Source organism: Colletotrichum fructicola (assembly GCF_000319635.2).
Source record: "Colletotrichum fructicola Nara gc5 chromosome Unknown KSG_Nara_v1_contig10, whole genome shotgun sequence".
Lineage (NCBI taxonomy): Eukaryota > Fungi > Ascomycota > Sordariomycetes > Glomerellales > Glomerellaceae > Colletotrichum > Colletotrichum fructicola.
The window spans coordinates 1,810,620-1,824,156 of NW_027094060.1; the positions used below are offsets into that span (position 1 = coordinate 1,810,620).

The following is a 13,537-nucleotide window of genomic DNA, read 5'->3' on the forward strand; positions in this document are numbered from 1 at the left end:
CTTACGCGCCTTGCCATAGCATATAACGAAGTTTCTCTTGCCCACAACTGTACCAGCATCCCATTCAGCCAGTAATCCAAGCTCCTTCTTGTATGCTGCCTTGAGGGGCCCAAAAACCGACTGATCAAGTGGCTGAAGGACGTGTGACGTGTGTGCTGGCAAGAACAGCAAGTGTATCTTGTTCCTGAAGCATGTATACATAAAAGCAGTAGTCTCATGGCTTCCATGACCATCCAAAATCAATAATCTGACCTCTGAGGGGTCCCCTGGCTGGGTTGAAGGAATAAAGACCTCTGTTAACCACTTGACAGCTGTAGAGTCTGAATGTTACGGTCAGCTATCCGACAGTAGGGTCTGCTAACAGAAGCTGGGGATTGAGACGTAATAACAGTACACTTGGTCGTGGTCTGGGTCGCAGGTGGTAGGCTGTAGTAGATCGGTCTTCAGAGGCTAAGGTGATCAGTCTTAGGCTCAACAAGTAAGTCGCAGTGAAGGTAAGCTGAGAGTATCCGTGAGGATGAATACTAAGTTGATTGCTGAAGAGCTATGGAAGTCTGACCATGAGCCAGGCTCAGGGTCATACTATATACAAGTCTAATTCCGAACATGTTCCTTTGTACCTTGGGTCGATCTGGATCATTCTGATCCAGAATGATCGTTCGGCCCCCAAGTCGTGTTGGATCATATTGATCCAATATGATCGTTATCTTATCGTCACGTGACTTGGACCATAGTTCTTCCGTTTACCGAGTGAGTCCCTGTTGTTCCCGTGATCCTGCAGTACAAATGTCCTGTCCTAGCCGCCCGCTGCCTAAGTGGGTTGGTTATCTGTTATTCCTGCATATCGGGTCGTAACATCAGGTCCCCTCTCCAAAGGTCTTGTCCTCAAGACCCAACATAAGTAGGTCGTTGGTCCCAGGTTGGGGTCCCGTCAATCGTGCTTCCTGATTTATCCATGATGCTGACACCATGTCAGGTCGCGTTCAGAAGTCGGATTCTCGTGAGACTCGTCGTTCTCAGATTCAGCGCAATCGCAAGGCTCTTGGTGCTCTGGTCGATCACCGTGGTTACGACGCAATGCCTTGTTCCCCTTGTTTTCAGTACAATCGAGTGTGCAGAATGGACCTCACCAACTCGAAGCGTTGTGGTGAGTGTGTGAAGCGGGGTTTTTCGAATTGTGACGGTGGTGACGTGGCAAATGCTCGTGAGTTCCTTGGCATCTTAGTGTTTCCTGGTGTCGCTGATCTTGTCTTGATAGTGAATCGTTGTTTTAATGAGCAAAAGAAAGTGGAGCGGGAGGAGGAAGAGGCTGAGGAGGCGTTGGAGGTGCTGCAGACTCAGCTTGCTGCTGCTCTGAGTCGTTTGTCCCGTCTTCGGAAACAGAAGAGGTTTTTGAAGGAGCGTGGGTCGGATTTGATTCGTCGGGGAATGCAATCCGTTGATGAATGGGAGGCCGAGGAGCGTGCTCTGGAAGCTCAGGAGTCCCGAGTGATGGAGGATTTGTCGTTGTGGGGGGCCCAGACTGAGTCGGACTGGTCTTCCCTGGGTACGGGTTTTGTGGACTTGGGTATTCCTCCGAACGCGGGGTCTTCCGAGGTTTCCTAGTTGTTCTCCGGTGTTCCTAGGCGGATGAATGGTTTTCCTTGTCGCGGTCGATCTGCTTCTGTTGGTGGTTTGGTGAAGCGATGTGGGTGCTTGATTCGCTTATATCCAGCGTTCTTCTGGACTAGTATGACAGGTGCTGGTGTGACTTCTCGTTCTTGGTGTTGTTGCCAGTAGATCGTGAGTTCTTCTGCTGCGTTGGTGATGTTTTTGGCTGGTTCCCATGTGTTGTCTTCGTGTCCGTATCCTTTCCATTTGACGAGGTATCGATACCCTTCTGGCTCTTTGAGGTGGTCTATGATTCGTTCTACTTCGTATTCTGGTTCATTGTCTTCCACGATGATGAGGTCGTTCGTCCGTGATCCTTGTGGAGCTGGTTCGAGTAATGAGACATGGAATACTGGGTGACACTTCATGGTTTCCGGGAGTTCGAGTTCATAATTGACTGGTGAGATTACTCGTGAGATTTTGAAAGGTCCGAGTTTTTTGTAGTCGAGTTTGTCGTTTGGTCGTTTTGTTTTGATGTTTCGCCGTACGAGATAGGCGCTATCTCCCTCTTTCAAGGTTGGTCCCTCAATCCTTCGTTTGTTGCTGAATTTTGTCATTCTTTGTCGTACAAATTCAAGTTCTTTGCGTGTGTTTTCCTGGATATCCTTGATTTGCCGTACTGAGGCGACAGCCTTGATTGCAGTTGGCCCTGCTCGGGGTTCTCCATAGGCGGTAGGTTCAAATCCATAGTTGAGGTAGAAGGGGGATTCCTTGGTACTTTCTCCTACTGCGCTGTTGTAGGCGAACTGGGCTATTGGTAGCAGTACAACCCAATTGTCTTGGTTGTAGTTGACATAGGCGCGGAGGTAGGTTTCGAGGATCTGGTTGATTCGTTCTGTTTGTCCGTCGGTCTGCGGGTGGAATGCAGTGGACATTGATTGTTTGATGCCAAGGTGTGACATGATTGACTTCCAAAAGTTGGAGGTGAAGATCTTGTCTCTGTCTGACACAATTTCCTTGGGTGTTCCATGGTTGGCGATGATGTACTTAAGAAATGTGTAGGCACATTCTTCGGCGTTGCTTGCTTCTTTGTACGGGATGAAGTAGGCGTACTTCGTGAGTCGGTCCACAATGACAAGAACGCTGTCAAAGTGTGTTCCCGTAAGGGGTTCTCGAGACTTCGGTAGCTTGACGATAAAGTCGAGGGATATGGATTGCCAGGCGGTTTGCGGCACAGGCAAAGGTTGTAGCATACCATAAGGTTGATGTCTAGCGGGTTTGCTTTTGAGGCAGACCTCACAATCCTTAATTGCTTTTGCCACACGTTCTCTAGTGACCTTTTCTCCATATTGTTGTCGTAGTCGTTTCCAGGTTTTGGTGATTCCTTGGTGACCGTGTGCGGGGCGAGCATGAAATTCCATGATAGCTTCGTCGTCTAGCTCGCTAGTCAGGCTAGTACTAGATCGCCCAGCCATCATCAAGAGTTTGGTTGCTGGCACGAGGTCTCCGTCGTTGTTTCCTTTGAGAATCACCTGGGTTTCTTCAGGTACCGGGACGTTGTAGTCCGGCCTTCGGCTAAGAGCGTCGGCTTTGCCATTGTCTGATCCTTTGCGGTGGATGATTCGGAAGTTGAATTCTGATAAGAATTCCGACCATCTAATCTGTCTTTTATTCAACACTTTCGAAGTCGTGAAGTGTGAAAGGTTCTTGTGATCTGAATACACAAGTACTTCGTGGGTGGTTCCCGAGAGCTCGGGTCTCCATTCCTTAAAGGCTTCAATGATTGCCATGAGTTCCTTATCGTGGATCTGATAGTTGAGTTCGGGTCCGTGGAGCTTGCGAGAGAAGAAGGCGCACGGATGTAGTCGTCCTTCTGAGTCCCGTTGAGATAGTTGCGCTCCGATCGCATAGTCGGATGCGTCGGGTTCTACTTCGAACTGTTTTGTCGGATCTGGGATGACTAAGACGGGTTCGCTGGCGATGAGGTCTTTGATCTTCTGGAATGCTGTTCGTTGTGGTTCTTCCCATGTAAAGGGCGTGTCTTTGCGGCTGAGGTTTGTGAGAGCCGCGTTGATCTTGCCATAGTCTTTGATGAATTTGCGGTAGAAGTTGACGAAACCTAGGAATCCTTGGACTTCCTTGAGGTTGTTGGGTACCGGCCATTCCTTGATGGCTCTGACTTTGTTTTCTGACATGCAGACTTTGCCAGGGGTGATGGTAAATCCGAGGTATTCCACTTTTTGTGCGTGAAATTCGCTTTTCTCAGGTTCGACCAACAGCTTGGCTTTTTGGAGAGCTTGTAAGACATGGTGCACGTCTTCTTTGTGTTTTTCAAGTGTTGGTGAGAAGATGAGAATGTCGTCGAGATAGACTACTACACAAATATCGACGTACTTGCGTAGGACTTGGTTGATCATGTTCTGAAAAGTCGCAGGGGCGTTGGTAAGACCGAAGGGCATGACGAGGTACTCGAAATGTCCTTTTCGTGTCCTGAAGGCGGTCTTCCATTCTTCGCCTTGCTTCATTCTGATCAGGTTGTAGGCTCCTTTGAGGTCGAGAGCTGTAAACCAGTTGGCTCCGTGGAGGAGTCGTCTCATTTCGTCGATGAGGGGTAACGGGTATCGGTTTTTGATCGTCATCTCGTTGAGCATGCGATAATCGACGCATAATCGTAATTTTCCGTTCTTTTTGGGTACGAACAGGATTGGGCTTCCTGCTGGTGACGTTGAGGGTCTGATGTATCCCTTCTTGAGGTTTTCTTCGAGGTATTTGTCTAGGGCTTCCATCTCTGTCTGGTTGAGTCCGTAGATTTTGTTGAAGCGTGGTTCCTTTCCTTTCTGGAGGGGTATTTCGTGGTCGAAGCTGGTGTGTTCGGGCAGTCCGGTTTCTAATTCGGCTGCAAAGAGTTTCTCGTAAACTCTGTATTCTTCTGGGATAGACAGAAGTGGATCATTCTCTTGTTCAAGATCCGTTGTTGTCAATGGTTGTGACGTGGCTTCTTTTGCCTTGAGGTAGCAGATGTATCGTTTTGCTGTTTCCTGCTGTATCGGCTCGTTTGAGGCCTGGTTTTGACAGGGCTGCTCAGGGACTGAGTCGTCGTGGTCCCAATGGAGTTGGCCTTTGCTCCAATCTATCCGTGGGTTACTTGTTCGTAGCCAGGGTAATCCTAGCACTATGTCGTATGTTCCTAGATCGGCAATGTCGAATTGGATTCTTTCTTTTCGATTCAGGTAGCTCATCTCGAGGGGCGCAGTCTCATTGTAGATGGTACCTCCTTCGTACTTGAATTCTTCTCCTTCTGCCGTGTGTAACTGATAGGGTCGCTCTTTTCCTCCCCATTGTACTTCTAGCCTATTGATGGCTCGAGGGGCGATGTAATTAGCTTCAGCTCCGCTGTCAATCAGCGCGAGTGTTGTTTGTTCGTTGATGGTGACTTCGAGTTCTATGTTGTTCTTGTGTCCTTGTGACATTTGGTGGATGAACCTTTTCCTTGTTGCCTGTCGTGGTTCTTCGTCGGTAGGCGAGTCTAGTTTTTTGACTGCCCTGAGTGTCCTGGGTAGGTAATTTGCTTTCCTTCTCGTCGTGCCTTCGTGAGGCTGTTCTCGCGGATCTTGATCTGCGGGGGTCTTGGTCCGTTCTTCATGACTCTCCATGCGCGTGCTTTTTCTTGGTAGTGTACTTGGCACTCGTCTTGTTGGCGTTCGTCCCACTTCATGTCGTTGTCATGTTGACGTCTCATAGGAAACTGAGGGCTGGGTCTGAAGACTGCGAGGTTATCTTCAAACAGTACCATGGTCCATCCGATCATGGCGGATGTCGAGTAAATCTCGCGGATGGGCTCGTCGTTGTGTCTTCTGGGGTAGAATTGGTAGTCGTGCTTTTCTCCCATGTGTTCTTTGCATCTGTCGTGGAAACACTGGGGCCAGAAGAGGGTTTGGTGAAGTCGGTGGTTGCTTCTCAGCGCGGGGTGGTCTTTCGTGTGTAGCTGAGGGGTGTAGTCCCGATCTCGCTGATTTGCCGAGGTGCCGTAAAAGTGGCGTTGTTGCTTGTCTTGAAGCATGTCGATTTCCTGGTGCTTCAGGAGTTGCTTGATTCTGTTTTCCTGGTCGTCAGGTTCCTCTTCAGAGCTAGAGTCGTCCACACTGGGGGTGAACCCATAGGTGATCTCTGTCTGAGTACGTTGTTGGGCAACATCGCGAGGTTCGTCCGAGTCATAGGGTGAACTTTCGCCTTCTCCAAAAGTCCAGTTGCTGGTCATACTGAGAAGTTGTTGTTCTGTCAGAGGATCATGCTGATGTTCTGGTTCTTCCTCTGATTCTTGTTGGCGTAGACGCGTTTGTCGGGTATCTTCATGTGAGGTGATTGGTTCTAGTCGCTGGATTCGTAGCATCTCGTTGAGTTGTTCAACTGGCTTTCTGGCGACTCTGCTGTTGCTGGAATGCATCATTGCCAGGGTTCTGGGGCGAGTATCCGGGGCACTCATGTCGTATCCGGATCGTCCAGGGTTGCTGTCCCTTGGGTAGTGTCCTGACATTTCTTTGTCTTCGAGGTGGATTCGGCAGTCATCGTCGTAGCATCCGGTCCAAGATTGGGATGCATGTGAGGCTTTTGCAATCGTGTTGACTTGTCGAGGTCGTTCGGCTACTGGTTTCCAGGGAAGTTTCTTGGGTTGTCTGCAGTCTTTGGCGATGTGGCCTTGCTTGTTGCAGTTGTAGCACTTGGGGTTCCAAGGCTTCCTGTCGTTGGGTTTAGTCATCATGCTGAGATCCATGGGTCCGCTGTGTTGTCCGTAAGCGGTGCTTTGTCGATTGTTGTTCCAGTTGCTGCGGGGTCTGTTGTCGTTCCGCTGGTTGTTGAACTTGTGCTGGGGTTGCCACTGGTACTTGCGTCCCGTGTTGGGTCCTTGTCGTTTTTCGCCCTTTTCTTTGCGTCGTTCGAATAGCCTGTTGTCGATCTTGATTGCGAGGTCGGCATACTGAAGGAAGTCTTCGGGGCGATCGATCTTGACGATTTCGTCCTTGACTTCGTCTTTAAGTCCCTGATAGAACATGAAGATCTTGGTTTCCTCGGTGAGGTCGAGCTGAATGCTGAGCTGTCTGAACATGGCGGCGTACTCCTTGGTTGACTTAGTCTGTCGCAGTTGTGCGAGATCTCTTTCAGCTTGTCGCTTTTCATCGGGGTCCTGGAAGAGAGATCGTAGGGCATCTTCGAATCCCTGAAAACTGCTGTAGATGTCTCGGGTCTCAGTGGAGCACTCGTCCAGGGTTTCGTACTTGAGGAATTCTTCCTGGATGGGTTCAAACCATTTGAGGGCTCGTCCTCGTAGGTAAGTGGCGGCATGGACGACTTTCTCGGTTTGACTGGTGAAGTCTCCATGGTGGAAGTTTTGGTAGTTCTTGACTTGGATCAGGAATGACTTGAGTTGTCCAGGGGTGCCGTCATAGGTGATCGGGGCGCTGAGCTTGAGTTTCTGTCGTCCTCCAGTGGGGGTAGTGACGATGTTGGCAGCGGCCCGAAGGGTGTTGACTTCGTTCTGTAGTTCCTGTATGAGAGGGTTGCTGCCTTGTCCTCCTAGGCGAGCGATTCCGTTTTCGAGGTCCGTAAGTCTCTGGGGTCCGTTGCCGAGCTCCTGGATCATCTGTTTGAGGCCCTGGAGTTCGTTGGCGGTTTCGTTGTACATGGCCTGGACCTTAGCAATGTCGTCGTCTCCTTTCTTGACTCGGGCTCGAAGCTTGTCGTAGGTTTCCTTTTTGAGGGTGACTTCGTCGTCCGAGTCCACTGCCATCGGAGCTCCCTCGAGTTCCTCAGCCAGGCTCTTGACAGGCTGTTTGGAGGAAGAAGAGCTTCCCGGAGTGGGTGACTTGGCGGAGGCGCGTGAAGACATTCTTGTCTGTACTGTTAGTAGGTTTCAATGGTCAACTTACTGAACAGGAGCAATCAAAGTGTTACGGTCAGCTATCCGACAGTAGGGTCTGCTAACAGAAGCTGGGGATTGAGACGTAATAACAGTACACTTGGTCGTGGTCTGGGTCGCAGGTGGTAGGCTGTAGTAGATCGGTCTTCAGAGGCTAAGGTGATCAGTCTTAGGCTCAACAAGTAAGTCGCAGTGAAGGTAAGCTGAGAGTATCCGTGAGGATGAATACTAAGTTGATTGCTGAAGAGCTATGGAAGTCTGACCATGAGCCAGGCTCAGGGTCATACTATATACAAGTCTAATTCCGAACATGTTCCTTTGTACCTTGGGTCGATCTGGATCATTCTGATCCAGAATGATCGTTCGGCCCCCAAGTCGTGTTGGATCATATTGATCCAATATGATCGTTATCTTATCGTCACGTGACTTGGACCATAGTTCTTCCGTTTACCGAGTGAGTCCCTGTTGTTCCCGTGATCCTGCAGTACAAATGTCCTGTCCTAGCCGCCCGCTGCCTAAGTGGGTTGGTTATCTGTTATTCCTGCATATCGGGTCGTAACACTGAAGTCCACCCATTTTCTGTAGCTGTGAACTTCCAGGATTCATATGGCGTCAGATCTAGAGGGAACCACTGCTGCTGGACACTCTTGCCCTTGTATATAACAAGTGGAGGCAGTGCCTTGCCAGTTGCAGAGATACACTCGATCAGAGATGTCCAAGCACGCGATCCAGGCTCTTTCTTGCGGATAGAACGAGTTTCTGATGATCCAAGGACAAGCCCATTTGATCCTCTGCCTTCTAGAATACCAGTCTCATCCATATTGTATCGATTGGAGGCCTTGATGGCCATGATCTCAGGTATGGCGATGTTACGACCGCTACAGTTGGTCACTGTAGGCTCGTAACTATATAGTACAGAACAGGGGACAATGACAACGGATTTGTCATTATCGAAGCTTTTGCTTTGTGCCACAGTTGGTTGCCCTGACCCGCTCGTAACAGGCGAGGTGCTTGAACCATTGCCTGATTACATTAGTTGAAGCTCCATTGATACGCTGGGAATCGATTGCTCTGCTTCTTTGGACCCTTACAGATGGGTTTCTCTTAATAAAAGACTGCACCCAGTTCTTTCCAAGAGGCTGGGAGTCTCCATGGATCTGTAGGATGCGTTCAGCAAAATCCTTGAGTTGCTGATGGGTTGGAGGAAGGCCTAGGGCAGCCTGGATTCGAACCCATTCAGCCAGATGACTTTCCTGGGTTGGAGAAAGCCTTTGCAGATCAGAAAACGCTATATCTCGCGTCTGCACACCTCTGATCCGATTCTGTAGAGTTGAACGCGGCACACCATGCTCAAATGCAGCTTTTTTGACAGATGTACCGTTTGCGATAGCAGCAAGCGCCCGTAGGACGTCATCTTGGGAATATGAGGGCATCTGATGCTTATAAAGCTATATACCAAAAATGAAGTCAATTGGGTAAAGATTGATAAAGTTGTGTAGGTTTGAAGGTGGCGGGTATTCATGGCGGTGAGGCATTTTTGGGGTGCCCAAATGTGGGGGGTGCCCAGAAGTGGGTGTGGGACGTTATTGCGTCACCCTCGACACGTAACAACATCTCGTTAGGACCGATATATTTGATGGGCTCTCCAAGTTTCACTGGGCCATTCAACTGCAATGTCTCACGTATCTCTCCAGCCCATAGGTCTGTTCTGAGTTTCGTCTCTAACTAGTCAATTGCAGCTTTTGCCCGCCAAACCAGCTATCGACATCCTCGATCTTGCCGGCGAACTTCGAAACAAGATATACGAGCTGGTATTATTGCTGGAGCTGCCAGTCGACCCATGGTCTTGGCCCGAACGAACACGGAATATCACACCTGGTCTCTTACGCGTGAACAAGACCATCCACGATGAGGCGCGCTCGATATTGTACGGTCAGAACAGATTCAATTTCGCCACGGCCACGTCGGAGGAGATTGCTTCTTTCCTCACGAACATCGGAGAAGCCAATGCAGGTTGCATTCGCCACATAGTGATTCGGTTCCCAATCTTTCTCTCTGGAACCCACCGAAGTCATGCTCGAAAATGACAGCACCGCTATTCTGATGGCTATTCAACGAAGCTGCATCAACTTAAGCACGCTCAGAACATCGCTGGCCAGCACGAGCGCTATGGAACTGAAGTTTGACGACCAGGATAACCTAGAGGTGGTCAAACAGGCACTTTCCATGGTTGACGATCACTTCCAAGCCATGCGATCTGTAACGCAAATTGTGCTAGAAGTTTATGAGGACGGTCCGAGCATTTGCGTCAGGAGTATCATGGCAAGTCGTGGTTGGAAATTCGCGTCATAGAGCAATCTTTTGAGGACGACATATGGGACAGAGGGTTTAGTGACATCGATGACGACGGGTTTGACTATGAGCCGACGAGTGATGACGAGTATGACGTCGACAATGATAGTGATTTCTGGAGAAGAGCTGCGGATTGAGGTTCTGGCAGTTTACTCTACAACAGATGGAGCTACTTTGATGGCGCAACAGCTAGCCCTGAAGTTGATCATTGACACGTGAAGCTGATATGCGTCCAGATGGTCGCTCAGGTCATCGCGTTCGCTCAACGTGGCAAGAAGTGGAGGCAGAATTCCACGGCCACTGTGCCCTTGGTGTAGAAAGATCCCGCCCATCAAAAATACCTAACTAGAAGTTGTACCGCAGAAGCCCGATGCGCAGGTTCAGTCTCGGCCATCTCTCGCAAAGTTGGATAGCTGGCTGCCTGACAGACCGCAAAATCAACCGCGGCATTGTACGACATGAAGTGATTCGACGCCTTGCGCCACCCCCCAACGTCTAACGTCCATAACATGATAACATAAAGGGAGCATACATCAGACTTGGACGTCTGCGCCTTGTCTGCAATCACTTCAGGGGCCATGTACGGGAAACAAACCTCCCCCCAGACTTGACTCGTTTGGCCGTGTGATCTGTCAAAGGACGTGATTACTTCAGTCTCGGGGTTGGTCTCGAACGAGCACTGGGTCTTCGAAATCGTTGTTCCGGCAATGAAAATGTCGACGCCGCCGCGTCCTAGAGTTGCTAATGTGTTGTGACCTGCCCTTGAGCGAATGTGACCAATGTCGAGAGCAGGTCGGCCATCTTTCTGATAAGAGAGAAAAGGTTGGTTGTCCGGATGTTCAAGGACGCTCTGGCTTCGACTGTTCTTGGGCACGAGGGAAAACAAAGCTGAAGGATGGGGTTGACTACTAATCAGTTGTAGCTGTGATAACCTTCCTCCGCCGTCTAGCGGGCTTGTGTATGAATGTATATATCTTGGGTTTCGGTGCTATAGCACAGACCGGCAAATGTGTACGAACAATAGCTGCTTGGCAATCAAGCAAGAACAACGTCTTGCTCTGGTCGAAACGCCCTTCAACAAGCCTATGGGTACTTGAAATCGGCTTTCAAATTCTCAGCCTATCCGGTGACCAGCGTCTTCCAAACGTCCCATTTCCAGAAGTCACGCATGACCAGGCTCCGATAAAAATAATTTCTGTGAGAACGTAGATGCGCCGACCCGACTTTTCTCGGACGTGATCTCAGTGCCTCCATCGTCACATTCTCCTCCGACGTTGAAGCAGGAGAAGCCGTCATCATCCCAGTCAATCAGTGCGAAAGGTTTGGACTGAAGAATCTTGTCAATGTCTTGCGGCTTGGGCGGCAACACAGTGTTTGCGATGTTGCATGGCCGGGTGAGGGTATCGGGGCATACCTCGAAACAGGAGTGCAGAGTAGCGCATGCATTTGCCTCCAGGTCGAGATCGGGCAAGTCTTCTAGTGCGTTGACGATGTTAGAGGCGCACGAGGTTAGCGGTCTGCGTAAGGGTCTGTTCGTACCATCGGATGCGTCCCGCTTGTCACGGCTTACTTCATTGCATGAAGCGAGTGTTTGTGATGCGTTGGCATTGCGACACGGTGGATCGAAATGAGCCCCCACGCCGGTTAACGTGAGCGCGAGCGCATCGTTCGCAGCTGCGGAAGACTGCTTGGGTACGTGGGTCTGTGACGTTGGAGACATTGATAGGGATAAAAATTCATGTCGCAAAGAGCCGAGGGGGGGATGTTGGTTTTGAAATATATGACGAATATACGATACTGTGAGTGTCCCAGCTAGGAGACTCCCCAATTTACAGGAGCGACAACTGTCTGCAGATAGTCTGCGACTATGGTAGACTGTGGTGGGCCATATGACATGCGGTATCTCGGTCGAGCGCTGGCGGGTTTTCATTCTCAGTCTCAATTGTTTGAAACTGAATTTTGATTGCGTCAAGAGGCGTGGCCGAACCTGCAGCACCTCCTATTCGCCCTTTACTTTCGATTTCAGTTGTACGAGCACGAAGCCTTCCCATTGGACTGCTCTCGAACGCCACCAACGTCTGCGTCACCGTCACGGTGACCAGGGTCCTCCGTCATGTTCGTGAACTCAGCCGTAGGATACTGGCGCCCATTCATCGCCTGCATCGTCCTCATCGGGCTCATCGCGGCTAGCTGTGTGGCGCAGGCGGCGCGAGGATCAAAGGATCGGCGTCCACACCCACGGCGATATGTGGGAGAGTTCCTTCAGGCAGACTGCGACGGGAGGTCCAAGGATCTTGATTCGAATAGAAGCGGCCCAGGAGATTTTACTTCCGTGTAATTTCTTCGTCAGCCATCTTCTGGGTTCGTTCCTAACACAACCGAAGAAATTGCTCCCACCGACCAGGCTGCTGCCGCCAGATGCCCTTGCTTGCTGCTGTCTGTCACCTCGCCGAGGCGCACGTTACCCGTCCACTGCCAAGCTGAACGCTTCGCACTGTGGACGTTCTCATCCGTAGTCGCCCTTGACCTAGTGCGTCCAGCTGTCGCAGCATCCTTACGCATGCTGGACAGCGGGGTTGTCTGCCGCAAGCCATGGCGCTTAGCGCCCTCAGTCGCGTGGGAAAAGGGCACGTGAGCTCACGGCAAAAAGGCGCATGCTCAGACCTTTGCTATCGGAAAAAAGTAGTCCCAGGAGCAGTTTCGGGAAGATGGCTCCAAGTACCTGACGTATATGCTCCTCCTGCCAATGTGTCGACAGTCACGCTTTCGCTCAAGAACGGTAGGCATCCATCGCCGGATTACATTGGACGTGCAGGCGGCAAGGTCCAAGTTCCAGATACAAAACTGGTCTCTTTCGCATCACTCAACTTGCCTAGCTCGTAACGAGAGCGTCTTGCCCCCCGATGCAGCTCTTGCAAAGTGATTGTAGGCCGAGCGTGTCGATGAGGCAGTACGCGGGTGCATTCGAGGATCTGTCATCCCCTATTGTGTAGGGCAGTATTGCCCTGAGACAAATCGTAAAAGCCTCATGCCGTTGTGTCCACCTTGGACAAAGACAACGCCCCCGATGCTGCAACAGCACCACCGACGAGCTGAATGCCGCCGTACACAGCTGCAATACCATAACCACCAGCTCCGGCGCTCTGAAGCACAGCAAACACGCCGGAAGCTGCGCCGTTGCCAATGACGCTATGAACGCCCGCGGCAGCGGACCCTGTGAGTACACTGTCGTTAGCTAAAAGCCGGCGGCGAAGGCATGAAAGGACGTCACATAATAACCCCTTCGGCCCCGAAACCCGCCGCTGTCGAGACAGGGGCGGCCACAACGACCAAGCAAACGGCGCCGCACGCCGCTGCGATGCCAGGGCTGGCCTCGCAGGCCTGATATGTCTGCGCGGTGGTTTCCAGAGTGAGCTGCTTCGTTTTGCAGGCCAGAGTCACCAATTGCGGCTGCGGGAGTAGTCCACCCTACGCGAGATACTGTAGGTGCTCTCTGTCTTATACCGCTTTCCTGCTGGTACGTTGTCCCATATGACACTCAGCATCGGCCTGATACAGCGATACGCATAGTGCCGCCGACTCCCCCGGCGAACAACTTGCCAGAGTTATCCAAGCCGACGACGATCTCTCGCCCGCAAAGAACAGACTTCTCTCTCAGACATGTGAGAATGTGTACCACAA

At 50.8% G+C, this 13,537-nt stretch overlaps 5 protein-coding genes across 5 annotated transcripts; 1 reads left to right on the forward strand and 4 right to left on the reverse strand.

Moving 5' to 3' along the window:
• Positions 1 to 696: 696 nt before the first annotated feature.
• CGGC5_v015991 (uncharacterized protein) lies at positions 697 to 1,605 on the forward strand (the record flags this gene model as incomplete). The annotated part of the gene is made up of 4 exons (XM_066153387.1): positions 697 to 750; positions 862 to 919; positions 977 to 1,204; positions 1,259 to 1,605. The coding sequence occupies 4 exons, from the start codon at positions 697 to 699 to the stop codon at positions 1,603 to 1,605; spliced, it is 687 nt and encodes a 228-aa protein (XP_066007184.1).
• A 121-nt stretch (positions 1,606 to 1,726) lies between these two features.
• Positions 1,727 to 5,060, reverse strand: CGGC5_v015992 (Transposon Tf2-9 polyprotein; the record flags this gene model as incomplete). The annotated part of the gene is made up of 2 exons (XM_066153388.1): positions 1,727 to 1,897; positions 2,220 to 5,060. 2 exons carry the CDS (start codon positions 5,058 to 5,060, stop codon positions 1,727 to 1,729), a joined length of 3,012 nt encoding a protein of 1,003 aa, XP_066007183.1.
• Positions 5,061 to 5,116: 56 nt separating this feature from the next.
• On the reverse strand, positions 5,117 to 7,474 carry CGGC5_v015993 (Retrotransposon-derived protein PEG10; the record flags this gene model as incomplete). Its single annotated transcript, XM_066153389.1, has 1 exon — positions 5,117 to 7,474. The coding sequence occupies one exon, from the start codon at positions 7,472 to 7,474 to the stop codon at positions 5,117 to 5,119; it is 2,358 nt and encodes a 785-aa protein (XP_066007182.1).
• A 565-nt stretch (positions 7,475 to 8,039) lies between these two features.
• On the reverse strand, positions 8,040 to 8,918 carry CGGC5_v015994 (uncharacterized protein; the record flags this gene model as incomplete). Its single annotated transcript, XM_066153390.1, has 4 exons — positions 8,040 to 8,395; positions 8,494 to 8,527; positions 8,596 to 8,661; positions 8,814 to 8,918. The coding sequence occupies 4 exons, from the start codon at positions 8,916 to 8,918 to the stop codon at positions 8,040 to 8,042; spliced, it is 561 nt and encodes a 186-aa protein (XP_066007286.1).
• A 2,100-nt stretch (positions 8,919 to 11,018) lies between these two features.
• Positions 11,019 to 12,037, reverse strand: CGGC5_v015995 (uncharacterized protein; the record flags this gene model as incomplete). The annotated part of the gene is made up of 4 exons (XM_066153391.1): positions 11,019 to 11,183; positions 11,271 to 11,332; positions 11,396 to 11,558; positions 11,933 to 12,037. The coding sequence occupies 4 exons, from the start codon at positions 12,035 to 12,037 to the stop codon at positions 11,019 to 11,021; spliced, it is 495 nt and encodes a 164-aa protein (XP_066007285.1).
• Positions 12,038 to 13,537: the final 1,500 nt, after the last annotated feature.